Source organism: Peromyscus californicus, unplaced genomic scaffold (assembly GCF_007827085.1).
Source record: "Peromyscus californicus insignis strain IS unplaced genomic scaffold, ASM782708v3 Scaffold_14__1_contigs__length_90479793_seg_2, whole genome shotgun sequence".
NCBI lineage: Eukaryota > Metazoa > Chordata > Mammalia > Rodentia > Cricetidae > Peromyscus > Peromyscus californicus.
This window is the reverse complement of record NW_026294436.1, coordinates 62,520,815-62,534,153: the sequence shown is the minus strand read 5'-3', so window position 1 is coordinate 62,534,153 and position 13,339 is coordinate 62,520,815. Positions and strand designations below refer to the sequence as shown.

The 13,339-nt window shown below is 38.3% G+C and overlaps 1 protein-coding gene across 1 annotated transcript in view; it reads left to right on the top strand.

Moving 5' to 3' along the window:
• Adss2 (adenylosuccinate synthase 2) overlaps nt 1-13,339 on the top strand; it is a 31,788-nt gene extending 18,449 nt beyond the window's left edge. The window contains exons 7-13 of the mRNA XM_052737762.1: nt 684-765; nt 2,606-2,732; nt 4,135-4,289; nt 5,209-5,333; nt 6,759-6,856; nt 9,322-9,471; nt 12,247-13,339. Of these exons, the coding sequence (XP_052593722.1) occupies nt 684-765; nt 2,606-2,732; nt 4,135-4,289; nt 5,209-5,333; nt 6,759-6,856; nt 9,322-9,471; nt 12,247-12,299 (790 nt within the window). The 3' untranslated portion in view covers nt 12,300-13,339. The remainder of the gene's footprint in view (nt 1-683; nt 766-2,605; nt 2,733-4,134; nt 4,290-5,208; nt 5,334-6,758; nt 6,857-9,321; nt 9,472-12,246) is intronic.

The following is a 13,339-nucleotide window of genomic DNA, read 5'->3' as shown; positions in this document are numbered from 1 at the left end:
ATCAGTATTCAGATTTACTTCATGAAAAATAACCTGATGATGATGATGTAAGAATGATGTCCTAAGAAGACAGGCCATATTTTTAAGGACTGACAGACATGTGGGCAGCTTTTCTGTGAAAGGAAGTGCTCCCAGTATGGCAGTATTGTTGTGCTCACCATGTCCTCGGATCTCATCTTTGGGATTTCAGATTCAGGGACCCTATTATGTCTTCCAAGGTCCTGGTAAGTTATTTGGGCACATCTTCAAAACTAGAAATGCTGCACTGACATATTCTCTGTAGAATGGTTTCCATGGAAAATGTAGTTGTTTGTTCTCACTGGCAGGCAACACTGTAAAGTCCTAGAGATCAGTTGCTAGTTTCTGGGTGTCATGTAGACTGTCCCCGTTCATTTCTTATGGTTCATCTTTTCTATTTTCAGATTCTAGTTATTCTATATCCCTTCTCCAACTACACACATCACCTTAATTATATTTTGTCTTAAGTGTAAAAATGTATCTTAAGTGTATAATTTATTCATATGTTTATCTCCTTTATTAAGTTTTATTTCTCAAAAAAACTTCAGTTTCAGAACTAATTTGCTTTTAAGATCGTTTGCAAGACACAAAAATCACTTGACTTGAATGATATTATTTGAAGTATTCTTTAAGATAGTTAATGCCCTGATCTGTTTATTTCTCAGGTTCAAAGTTCTAGCTAACCAGTACAAATCTATATACCCTACTTTGGAAATAGACATTGAAGGTGAATTACAGAAACTTAAGGTAAGGCTTTTTTTTATCTCAGTGATGTGCTTTTAAATACTTATTTGCCAAATTGACATTTAGGCTTTTCATGTATTCTAGCTTTGTATTAACTATTGAAAGAATTTACAAGTCACTCCTAGACATAGCATGTTTGTGTAATTTCACACAGTTTGGTCTAGATGGAATACTGGATGGGAAAAGGAGTGGTATGTGAAAGTAACCAGATCATAGGTCTCAGATGCACCTGCAGGACACTTAGCTTTTATTCAGGAGACAATTGGAAGCTATTGGAGAATTTTGAACAGAAGGAAACTCAGGTTTGGATTATGAAGAAACCATACATGGCTGCTGAAATGTAGATAAGTAAAGAAAGGGACATGTAAAGTCAGCACGTTTAGGATTGATAACCAGTTAGTTTCTTCAGCATTTATTTCTGAGACAAATACTGGCCATCAAAGAAGCCCACCCATGCATGGTAACTATTAGATCCAGTGGTAACCTGAGTTAGCCGAAGGCTTCTCAATCACTGGTAAATCTCACTTTGTTTCCTATACACCTGGTGATTACTTCTTTAAAAGTATTAATATTGTTATCAGAACTGAGTAAGAATCTACATATCATATGTCATTCTGGAATAGTTATAGACCTTACTTAGGTCTCTTTATGATTCTCATAAATTGGGTGTGGTGGCCTACGCCTGTAATCCTAGTACTTAGAGAGTAGAAGCAGGAAGGTCAGAAGTTGAAGTTCATCCTCAGCTACATACTGAGTTGGAGCCCATTCTGGGCTCCATGAGGTTATTGAGGGGGAGAAAAAGAAACAACAAAGGAAACAAGGTTTTCATAAGTGACATATGTTGAACCAGGGCTTTACAGAGTCATTTTTAGCCACACAAAAAGGACTGAAATAAGCATAAGAAAGAGATTAAGCTCCAGGGAGGGGCCAGACAGACATTCATTAGTGGATGCAGTATATTCATGGGTTCCTGGTAAGTAGCTTCTAGAATTACCCTTCCTGGTGTCTGTAGTTGAAATCAGGTTTTATTGCAGCTGTACTACAGCTTCCAGGGGAGTTCTTGTTTATATTTGTACTTGAATTCAATTCTGAAGTTAAACATTACTAGCACCTCATGTTAGTAGTTGATACTGATGACATAGTATGGAGTTCTTACTGTAAAGAAGGAAGCAGCACTCTGCCACTGACATTGCATGCTGGGCAGTGTAGTTTGTGCCTTTCCACATTTTGGTGTCACTCTGATTTGAATTTGAAAATTGTTGGTTATATGGGTTATAAATGCAGCTTTTCAGATACCTTAAAAATGTTAAAGTGGCCGGGCGGTGGTGGCGCACGCCTTTAATCCCAGCACTCGGGAGGCAGAGCCAGGCGGATCTCTGTGAGTTCGAGGCCAGCCTGGGCTACCAAGTGAGTCCCAGGAAAGGCGCAAAGCTGCACAGAGAAACCCTGTCTCGAAAAACCAAAAAAAAAAAAAAAAAAACAAAAAAAAAATGTTAAAGTGTCATCTAATTAAACAGAGAGTTCTTTTTATTCATGAAAGCTAGCTTATGAAGTTGGTATAGAACTTTTAAATGTCATAGTGCTTGTATATATGTGTTGTTCAGGACTTCACACATGCTAGGTAAGTACTCTGCCACTGCGCCACATCCCTAGCCCTTGTACTGCTAATCACTCTTTCCGGAGAGACCAAATCTAATCCAAATGTTGCACTAGGATGAGCCCCATCTCCAGCGCCTTCTGCTCGGATTTGTCAGTTTCCACTGCCGAAGGCCAGGTAGTTTACACTTTGACTGGTGTTATAATGTATTAGTGCACATGGAAACTGGTTTTTGTCTTTGTGTAGGGTTATATGGAAAGGATTAAACCGATGGTGAGAGATGGAGTTTATTTCCTATATGAGGCCCTCCATGGACCACCCAAGAAAATCTTGGTAGAAGGTGCAAACGCAGCATTGTTAGATATTGATTTTGGTAAGTGAGATATGATTCATAGGGAGTTGGAGCCCAAAGTACTTAGATATAAATATTAATGTTAGCATTAAGGAGGTTATAAATAGTGCATTTAGCGTTTGTATTCAGAAATGAGATAGCTTGTCATCTTATGGCAAGGTTTTAAAAGGAATATTGTGGCAAGCACAGTACAAGTTTTACACTTCACCAGAAAAATGGAATTATTTGGATTCTGTGGGTTTGGACCAGTTCTGCAGATTGTGAATTTCATTAGTTGATTCGTGATTTATTCAACTCCTATTTCTCTGGAACTGAAAAATGATAAGATCATTTTGGGGGAATCTTCTCCTTTAAGTCTTTACAAAAATAGAAATTAGGATTAAACATATATATATTAAGATCTAGGCAAACCCGTGTATGTTAATTCACACTGTTATGAGACTTGCTGCTAGGCTCAGCATTTCCTCTATCCTCGTGGTTAAGATAAACTTACTCAGATGACTATCTCATTAGTCTTGGTTATACCTAAATATACTTTCTTACACTGTTAACAGTTCTGGGTGACATTTCTTTTTCTTTTTTTTTTTAAATTTATTTTTATTTTGTGTGTTTGAGTGTTTAGCCTGCATGTGTATCTGTACACCATTGCCCTTGGAGGACAGAAGTCATTGGATCCCCTGGGAATAGAGTTACAGATGGTTGTGAGCCACCATGTGGTTGCTGGGAATTAAACCTGAGTCCTCTGGAAGAGCAGCCAGTGCTGCCCTTAACTGCTGAGCCATCCCTTGAGCCTCTTGGCATTTCATTAGCTTTGGATACTAACTAATGAAAGAAAATGTATTTCTCTAATAAATGTATTTACCCCTGTATCCTATAATATGCCTTCTCAATCCAGGAAGTGTATAATTAGTAGAGTGAGTAGTTAAGTATAAAGGGGAGAAAAATGTACCCCCATAATTGTTCCTGTAATTTGAGGGTTGCTCTGAATAAAGTTCAAAGGCTGGGGAAATGTTGAACACCAAAATTACTATTGCCCCAGGGTCCTGCTGCACCCTAAGTATGCCCACCCAGGGAGTCATTTGAAATTAACAGGAATCAATCAAAACATGTAGGTAGATTTCTGCATAAAATTCTTCCACAATAGTGATTATATACTATATAGAGTCAAGTTAGCAACTGGACATGCTCTGGGATTCTCTACAGCTAAAATGCTGCAATTAAAGCTCTGACCATCTGTATTTTTAACTCATTAAAAAAAAAGAGAATCAAGCCTAAGTAAGACATTGAGCCCTTGAGGTTGTGGTCAAGTCTGTCAGATACTTGGAATAAATTCATATGCCTGGTCTTAATGTAATTCTGTTTTACAGTGTATGTGTACATGTGTTCATCTTAGTGTTTTATTTTTTATTTTTCTATTTTCTAGGAACTTACCCTTTTGTGACCTCTTCAAACTGCACTGTTGGAGGTGTTTGTACAGGTTTGGGTATGCCCCCTCAAAATGTTGGAGAAGTATATGGAGTTGTAAAAGCTTATACCACTAGAGTTGGTATTGGTGCCTTCCCCACAGAGCAAGACAATGTAAGCCTATTTCTTAGTAATCCAGTTTTTAAAGTATGGAAAGAAAAACCGTGTTTCCCAGACCCCAACCTTGAGACTCCTGCCTCTCTCTTCATTTGCAAGGGTCATTTGATGTGTTTCAGGAAAACTATATAACTTTATTTCTTGAAATGATTGGCTAGGTTTGTGTGTTATATAAACATTAACGACTTATTTGTTTATGAACTTTTCCTTTGTTGTGAAAATTATATGAGAAATGTAAAAGGAGGAAGGATGTTCATGGTTTCAGACCGTGGTTACTCTGTTCTGTGTTTCTGAGCCAGTAGTAAGACATACATTATGGCAGAAGGGCATGGTCACTTCACTTCCTAGCAGTTGGGAAGCAGCAAATGAGAGCTGTGTGCAAGGACTAGGCTTAACTTCAGACACCCCAGGAACCTCTGTTCTCTAACAAGATACTGCCTCCTAATAGTCCAGCTGTGAAGTCATCGGTAGCAAGCTTTTTCCTCAGACCCCCAATGATGACATGGAGACTTATTAATTATGAGAGCCTACCCTTAGCTTAGGCTTGTCTCGCTAGCTATTATAACTTAAATTAATCGGTTTCTGTTAATCTCTGTTCTGTCACTGTCTCCTTCATTGTGTACTGGCTTTTCCCTCACTAGATTCATCCCCATGAGTTCCTCTCTGTCCCCAGAAGTCCCACTTAACCTCTCCTGCCTAGCTATTCACCACCACTCAGCTCTTTATGAAAATTAGCTTGAATATGCAAAAAAATGAAATCAAAACTGAATATATTCTAAGTAATGTCATTTCCGTGGAATTCCTGTCTCCAGCTTATTTCATGAAAGATGTTTATCAAAAGAGATTGTTTATTATATAATCTGTAGTCCCTGGATATACAGCTCTAGTAGTCTAACTCAGGAATTCTGTTATCCAGGAAATTGGAGAATTATTACAAACAAGAGGTAGAGAATTTGGAGTAACTACTGGGAGGAAAAGAAGATGCGGCTGGTTGGACCTTGTGTTACTCAAATATGCTCATATGATCAATGGATTTACTGCGTGAGTATTCTTCAGAAACATTGATTTCAGGAAATGGTAGCCAGTTGATGGCCACAGGTCATGTGGATTTTGATTTTGTGGAAAGTAAAGTTGAGAGTCCCCAGCAGAAAAGCTTCACTCCTTTGCCTCCAGAATAAAATCATAGTTTTAGAAGTGGAATGAGATTATAAGAGGAAGTACATAGGAAGAGGCACCCAAGTTATTCTCCTGGACGCCCAAGGCTCTAGAAGAATCATGGTAGTCTGACAGGAGGGTGCTCAAGTGAGTAGACAGGTAGGAGGAGAATGGATACTTGCATAGACGGCCAGGAGGAACCCAGTGTGCGCACTGAAAGGATGCAGTGATGGGTGGGGATGCAGTGTGCATAGGAAAGGAGGCCATGCTGGGTGGGGATGCAGTGTGCACACCTGTTGTCTGACCTCCTGGACTCAGTGTGACTGGATGTGCTCACCTTTCTGAGTCTCTGTCTCATCACCTTTAAAATCGAGGTGATAGGACTGGAGAGTTTGCTCAGTGGTTAAGAGCATTGGCTGCTCTTCCAGAGGACCTGGGTTCAGTTCCCAGCAGCCACACCTCTTCTGTCATGCAGGCATACATGCAGATAGAACACCATATACATTAAAATTAAAAAATATCCAAGGTAATGATGTTACTTCTGTCACGGACATTTGGAAAATGAGGTGAGATGTAGGAATACTGTCCTGCTCACTGAAAATATTAGCATTTTATAGATAAGTAAACGTGTTTGTATTTGCATTAATAGGCTGAACTTCTAAAAAGTAAAAGAAGGAAGTCATTTGTTTGCTTGCTTGTTTTTGTTTTTAAACAAACAAACAAAAAACCCTGAGATTTATGGACCAGAATCCCAAACCTAGTGTTTTCTCTAATTTCTACATATTTTCCCTTAAAATCCTGTTTTCCAGTCAGTTTTCGGGAAACTTTGATGTATCACGAAGAGGTCCTTGATGTTTCCTCACTTTGTCAGTTTCTGACCAGAAGGGTGGAGGTGATGTTAATCAGAGTGAAGAATTGGGAATGGTAGCATGTGTGGAAATGTACTTAATACCTTGTGATTGTGTGGAACAGCACGTTCTGCTGTATCCCTCAGCCACAAAGTGCATCCCTAACTCCAGGCCGCCTCCCACGAGTCATCCCTCATAAGGAAGCTGAGCAAGTGTAACACTACCAGTGAAAATCTGTTGTCGTTACTAGAAAGTAACTCTGGTGTAGTATGGAGACTATGTCAGTGCAGTGTCTTTCTATGTGTTTTTATGTGTGGCACGCTTTCAAGGACAGTCCTAACCAGTTTTCAGAATTGCTTTGGAGCTTTGTCCTTTGCATGAATTTTCCCTTTCTCCTCCTGCATCAGTCAGACTGGAGGTCCTAAGTTTGCTGTTTCAACGGTGTCTTCTCTTTCAAAATTAGGTTGGCCCTTACCAAGTTGGACATTTTGGATATGTTTACAGAAATCAAAGTTGGCGTTGCTTACAAATTAGATGGGGAAATCATACCTCATTTCCCAGGTACTATTTATCTATTCTTTTATTCATTCATTCATTTACTTATTTTTAGGCTGTGTTTAAAGTTTATGATTGTTAATATTATCATTTAACTATACATTATGATATATAATTGCTACTTATAAGATTATATATCTTTGGCTTAATTTTTACTAATAGTGCAGATATATTCACTTATTACCATTTTGTTCAAAACTGGTATTAATTTCAGACTTCGGGCACAAGCATGTACTTAAGAAAGATGTTTGGACCATGCTGCTTCAGGGTTTCATCTTTTTAAACTTATAATAATTGACAGGAAATTTTAAAAGTGAATGATTTCCATGGAGGAGTTCTCTCTTCCTTGGGAATAAAAGGGTAAAAGAAAAGACCCTTGAGTCTTGTGGTGTATTTTTGCACAGTACATGAGCTTACTCCATCCTTCAAGCCCCATAAGTTTTTCTAACCTCTCTCTGTGCCTGAAGTTCACAGGTGAAGGCTATACCTACTTGAGGCAGTATACTTATTTGAAGCTTGTCTTAAGTCATAGGGTTTCCTTACTTGGGAATTCATTAAATACTTCTAGATTTAGAAATGGAAATTGCTGATTTTTCAGATTAGTTTTTCCTTCAACACTAAGGAAATGGCAGTTGAAGGGAGGTTGACAACCTTGATGAAACTTGGCAGGGTGGGAAGTTCTATGATCCTGAGACTAGACATTCATGGAGAATAAGTTTCTGTCATTTCTCTTACAGAAAAACAGGCATCTGTTATTATTTTAGGATATGGTTACTTAGAAACTGATTATTCACATATATGTTATGTCCTGGTTGTTAATGCTACCTCAAAGCTGTTTTAAGAGTTTTAATAATGCTTAAATACCGAAGAATAGTACAATCAAATACAGTGACACTTGACAAGATCTATCATAATCACATACAAATTCCTTTTATTAAAATATAAAAACTCAAACAGATAAACTTGTCAAATTTATGCTTTTTGGTTTTGTATTTTTAAGCTGACTTGGGCCAGATTCCTTCAGAAATACTCCAAGGTGGAGATTTTCATTCTAGAAGTGTTGTAGAATGTTCTCAGAAGCATTGCTTGTGATGACAGCGTAGTACATGTAGTATAGCTGATTGCTGTTCCTGTGTCTCATGGCTCCCTTTGAGTGTTAGACATTACAGGGAGTAGATTGTAGAGACTGGATTCTGTTGTCTTCCTCTGAGTACTGTGAGACCATCGAATTGATGGATGGTTAACTTGAACTTGTATTGTGGTAATATTTTGTTTGTGATCTAACAAATAAAGCTTGCCTGAAAGATCAGAGAGACAAAAGAGCAAGCCACAGCCACCACCTCTTACTTCAACTCTCCTTCTGCCTGAAAGAGACCGAGCTCCTGTCTCCTCCTGCCTTATACCTATCTCTGCCCAGCCATATCACTTCTTGTCTCCACCTCCCTAGTGCTGGGATTAAAGGCATGAGATCCCAAGTACTGGAATCAAAGGTGTGTGCTACCATTGCCTGGCTGTCTTTTAGACTGGATCAATCTTGTGTAGCCAAGGGTGGCCTTAAACTCAGAGGCCCATCTTCGTCTGCCTCCCGAGTGCTGAGATTAAAGGTGTGTGCCACTACTGCCTGGCCTCTATGGCTAACTAGTGGCTTAGCTCCACACTCTGGTCTTCAGGCAAGCTTTATTTGTTAGATCACAAAGAAAATAGCACCACATTTTATCGTTTGTTTTTATGCTTTGTTATATTTTTATGGAAAGCCCTATATATTTCCAAAAACCTCCCTAGCTGGTACATGGTCTCGGTCATTCTTGGGACTCTGCTCTGAAGAGGGAAACCTGAATAGTGAACCACACTGTCTACCATGTCTTCAGTCTGAGAAACTGCTCATCATTTGTAGTGCACATGCCGGTTCCAGCAGGGGATATAGAGAAAGTCATTAGGTGGACTAAGAAAGAAATTTCCCATCCCCCAGTAGATGTCTGAGGATTGGAGATGTACCAGCTTTGCTGTTGTGCACATAGTTATAGTATAGAATTCAAAATGCTGCAGAAACAGAACGCTGAAAGTTGGGCACAGCTCATTTACCAGCCACTGTAACTGATGTTATAACCATGTAATCTTTCTCTACTCACAGTGTAAAATCATGTTGCTGAAGACACGTTGGTTTATAAAATACCACCCTAGAGGGTTGTGTGCTGGTGTTCACCTTTCTAATGGTCTGAAAGCTCTAAATTCTGACATGTCTGGTTTCGAGGATTTTGATAAGTGTCCTTGAACCTTCTTTTGTTAGAGCCATTTAAAATGGGCACAGTGGTCCATGCTTATAATTCCAGAACTTGGATAGGCTGAAGGGAGGAGGATTGCCAAGAGTACAAAGCCAGCCTGGACTGAAGAGAAACCATGTCTAAAAAACAAAACAATCACTTGGCAACAGGCAGTGTGTTCCATAAACACATATACTTCTTAACTTTCAGCAAACCAAGAAGTCTTAAATAAAGTGGAAGTTCAGTACAAGTCTTTCCCGGGATGGAACACAGACATATCTAATGCAAGGACATTTAAGGAGCTACCTGTCAATGCACAGAATTATGTTCGGTTTATTGAAGATGAACTTCAAATACCAGGTAAACATTTTATGAGCAGATGTCTTTGGTTTTCTGTTATGTTAGTTTGTGGTGTTTTGTTGTTGTTGTTGGGTTTGTTTTGGTTTTCCTCCTGGGACATTTAGTCTTGTCCTTTCTCTTGATTAGTAATTCTTTGATGGCTTTTACTCTCATCAGCAAATGTTGTGGTTGTTTTTATCATTTGGCCCAAGCTGCTCTTAAGAGTTGAAATCTTGGATAGACATCAGGAAATGATAGAGTATAATAGGACATCTCATGTCTGTTGCTGTGTCTCATTACTATTGCTGTAGTGGAACACCATTACCAAAGCAACTTGGAGAGCCTAGAGTTTATTTGGCCTACTCTTTCATATCACTGTTCGTCATTGAAGAAATTCAAGGCAGGAACTCAAACAGGACAGGAATCTGGGAGGCAGGAGCTGATACAGGGGCCATCCATCAACGGTTGTTGATTACTGGCTTGCTCAGCTGTTTACCTGCCCAGGTCTGGCACCATTTGAAATAGACTGGGCCTTCCCTATCAATCACCGATTAAGAAAATGCCCTATAGGCTTGTCCGAGCCCAATCTTCTATAGGCATTTTTTTCAGTTGAGGTTAGTCAGGGCTATATAGTAAAAACTGTGAAAATACAATGAAGAACACAAACAAAAGAATGAGAAATGGATATAACACATATAAAACAATTAAAACAAGATGGCCAGGGTTGGGCATAATGAAGTTAATGTGGCCTTTCTGTTACATGATTGCTTTTTTCTTTCCTTTTGTTTACGTTGTTCGTTGATGGGAACTAGAGACAAGAAAAAGTAGGTAGGAGGTATTTTCCACACACAACATATGTACTTACACTATCTCTGTTGTGTTCCATTTTTATTCATGACTCAATTCAGGCATGGTTCTTGTTTCCAGATTGCTAGGGTCCCTCCCAGCTTGATGGCAAACTTAGCTAGCATATTTGTGAAGGGCTTTCAGTCAAGTTTTTAAAATAGAAATAGATGAATCTTAATGAACCCTATAAAATAGCATAAGGGGTTCTCCTGCCAGTGCCTTGGGGAACCCAGTAATTCTACAGATAATTAGAACTGTGAGGTAGAGATGACCAGTCATTGCCTTGGACTTGTATTAAGGCCACTCACTCCTAAGACTGTGTAGTTCAAAATTGTCAAGATATTTCTATACGTTTTAATGTAAAACTTACAGTGGATTTTGATATTTGCTTATCTTTTCTATTAGGAACTTTATAAAAAAATTCTTTATATTTCTGCTAATTTGGACCAAGATTTTACTGTCATAGTCATTGAGGGTGAAAGAATGGTAACTACTGTATAATTAAAACAGAATAATAGGCAGGTTAATCTGCTGCATCCTTTCTAGTGAGCATCCTTTCTAGAAGAATCTTAGGACAGGCTGCTGACAGGAAGCATTCCTGAGAAAAACTGGAAGATTACCTCTCTTTGTGACTTAGAGTACAAGTTTTTATTTTAAAAATACTTCAAAAGGAATTCACCTTTATTGATAACGTAATTGAAACACTTACTAGTAAGTTTAAATTACCTTTGATTGCTTCTCGGCCTTTTAGCTAAGATCAAGTGTAAATTACCTTTGAATGGCAATAGTAATTCCTTTGTGGTCCAGAAATAAAAATATGCAAAATTGACCACACTATATATTTTTACATGGTACACTTGCAAATCATAAAACAAAGACTAAAAAGGGAACTAGTTCATCATTTTTGAACAATATATGACAAGAAATCTTACAGAAAAAACCTAAAGCAGAAGTATTTGCAACTTAATTTTCTAATGGCTTAAAGTCAAATGACTTCTTTAAATCACTTGTGTGATTAATGACAGTGTTACCTGTACATTTCTGTCATTTTTAGAATAAAACACAAAAAGTAACACAGTATGTAGTTTTTCAGTTTTAAACAACTTTCTTTAACAAATCATGTTTTATGTTTATAATATGCTAAAAATTTTTACATAGAAGAGCTTTTTAAAGATTTATTTACTCTTTTATGTATGCTTGCATGATATATATGTGCCACATGTGTACAGTGCCCACAGAGCTGGAAGAGGCACTGGATTCCCAGGAACTAGAGTTTGAATGGTTTTTTTTTTTTTTTTTTTTTTTTTTTTTTGGTTTTTCGAGACAGGGTTTCTCTGTGTAGCTTTGCGCCTTTCCTGGATCTCACTCTGTAGACCAGGCTGGCCTCGAACTCACAGAGATCCGCCTGCCTCTGCCTCCCGAGTGCTGGGATTAAAGGCGTGCGCCACCACCGCCCGGCGGGTTTGAATGGTTTTAAGTCATCGTGTTGTACTAGGAATCGAAGCAGGGTCCTCTGCAAGAGCAGCATGTGCTTTGAGCCACTGAGCCATCCATCTCTCCAGCCCCCTGTGGAAGAATTCTTCTTGACAGAATACCTCAAACTCTACATTAATAGAGAGCTTCTTAATCCACCTTAAATTTTTACACTAAATTATCTAACAGATTCATACCCATAGTTCTACTTTGTTTTTGAGATAAAAAATACTCAGTATTTATTGTATTTCTGCCTTTAAGAAATAATATTAACTTTAAAAAATTTATGTCAATCCCTCATAGTACTGGTTAATGACATTGGAGCAAAACCTGATACTTTACTTTTGAACCTCTACTTTTATCTTAAAATGGAGGACAGCTAGGAGTTTAGCTCTTGCCTAGCAGGACTCTCCTCTCTTCATCCCAAGGTTGAATGTGACAAGGGACTTGATGCTATTTTCCTGTTTTGTTTTCCAGTTAAGTGGATTGGTGTAGGTAAATCCAGAGAGTCCATGATTCAGCTCTTCTGAGGACTGCCGGCAGTGCACAAGACACTCCTCGAGAGGGAGGGAGATACACATTTCTCTATGCTCTGCAAATTCGAGAATACAGACATTGCAATGCGTTTCCAGCTGGCGTTGGATTGCAGTCTCTGACGGATAGCTGTCATGGATAGACTGGCGCCCTCCCATCCAGCTTCCCAGCTGGCATGGCTGCCGCATCTGTTGCTCCTGCTGCTCCTGGTGCCACACAGTTCCTTTCCGTGTTTAGTAATTGTATAATCCCTGTTGTTTGAAATCTAAAACTTCCAGTGTAGTTCTTCATTATTGTCATCGTGGTTGAGTTTTATCCTGACTAGATGGTGAGAACAATTAATGCAGTTTTGCACAAATATTTTTACATTCTGATCATTCAATTCTGTCATTGTAATCTTTGCTGTTAGAAAAATGAAAAAAAGGTTCTGTCAACTTTTGTAATGCTCTGAATTCTGTTTAAATTGTGAACTGCTTATTTTCTGCTGAGGCCATTGCAAAATTGAGCTTTGGTTGGGAGGGGGTAGTGTGTTCATGGGACCTTTAATTTGTGTAGAATACAGAACTTCTCTCTACAATTATTTAATACAATGAACATTTAATTCAGTGTTCAAAAAGAGATGTTTCCCTACAATAACAATTTTAATGTTAAAAAATAATTATTAAAAAATCTGTGATATTTGGTGAATACTTTTGTTTTCAGATATGAGCTCAAATGTATCTCTTTCCTTTTTTATTTTTTAAGTATACTGTTATTTCTAAAGAACAGTGGGTGGCTGTCAACATTGTGCCTGCCAGTATATCTACAAAATGACCCATAAGTACCCACATGAACCCCAATTGTCACCCATAATTTTGATCATGCCTTCATCTCTCCTTTCTTGAAAAAACAAAGAGGTATTATTTGACAGCTAGGCTTTACATTGTGCTGTAGATTATCCTTCCAAGAACTATTAAATGTTTAAATTAGGTATCACTTGAAATTATTTTATTATAACCATCAATAGCTGATTAAAAAGAACCAAATATTTCCAGTA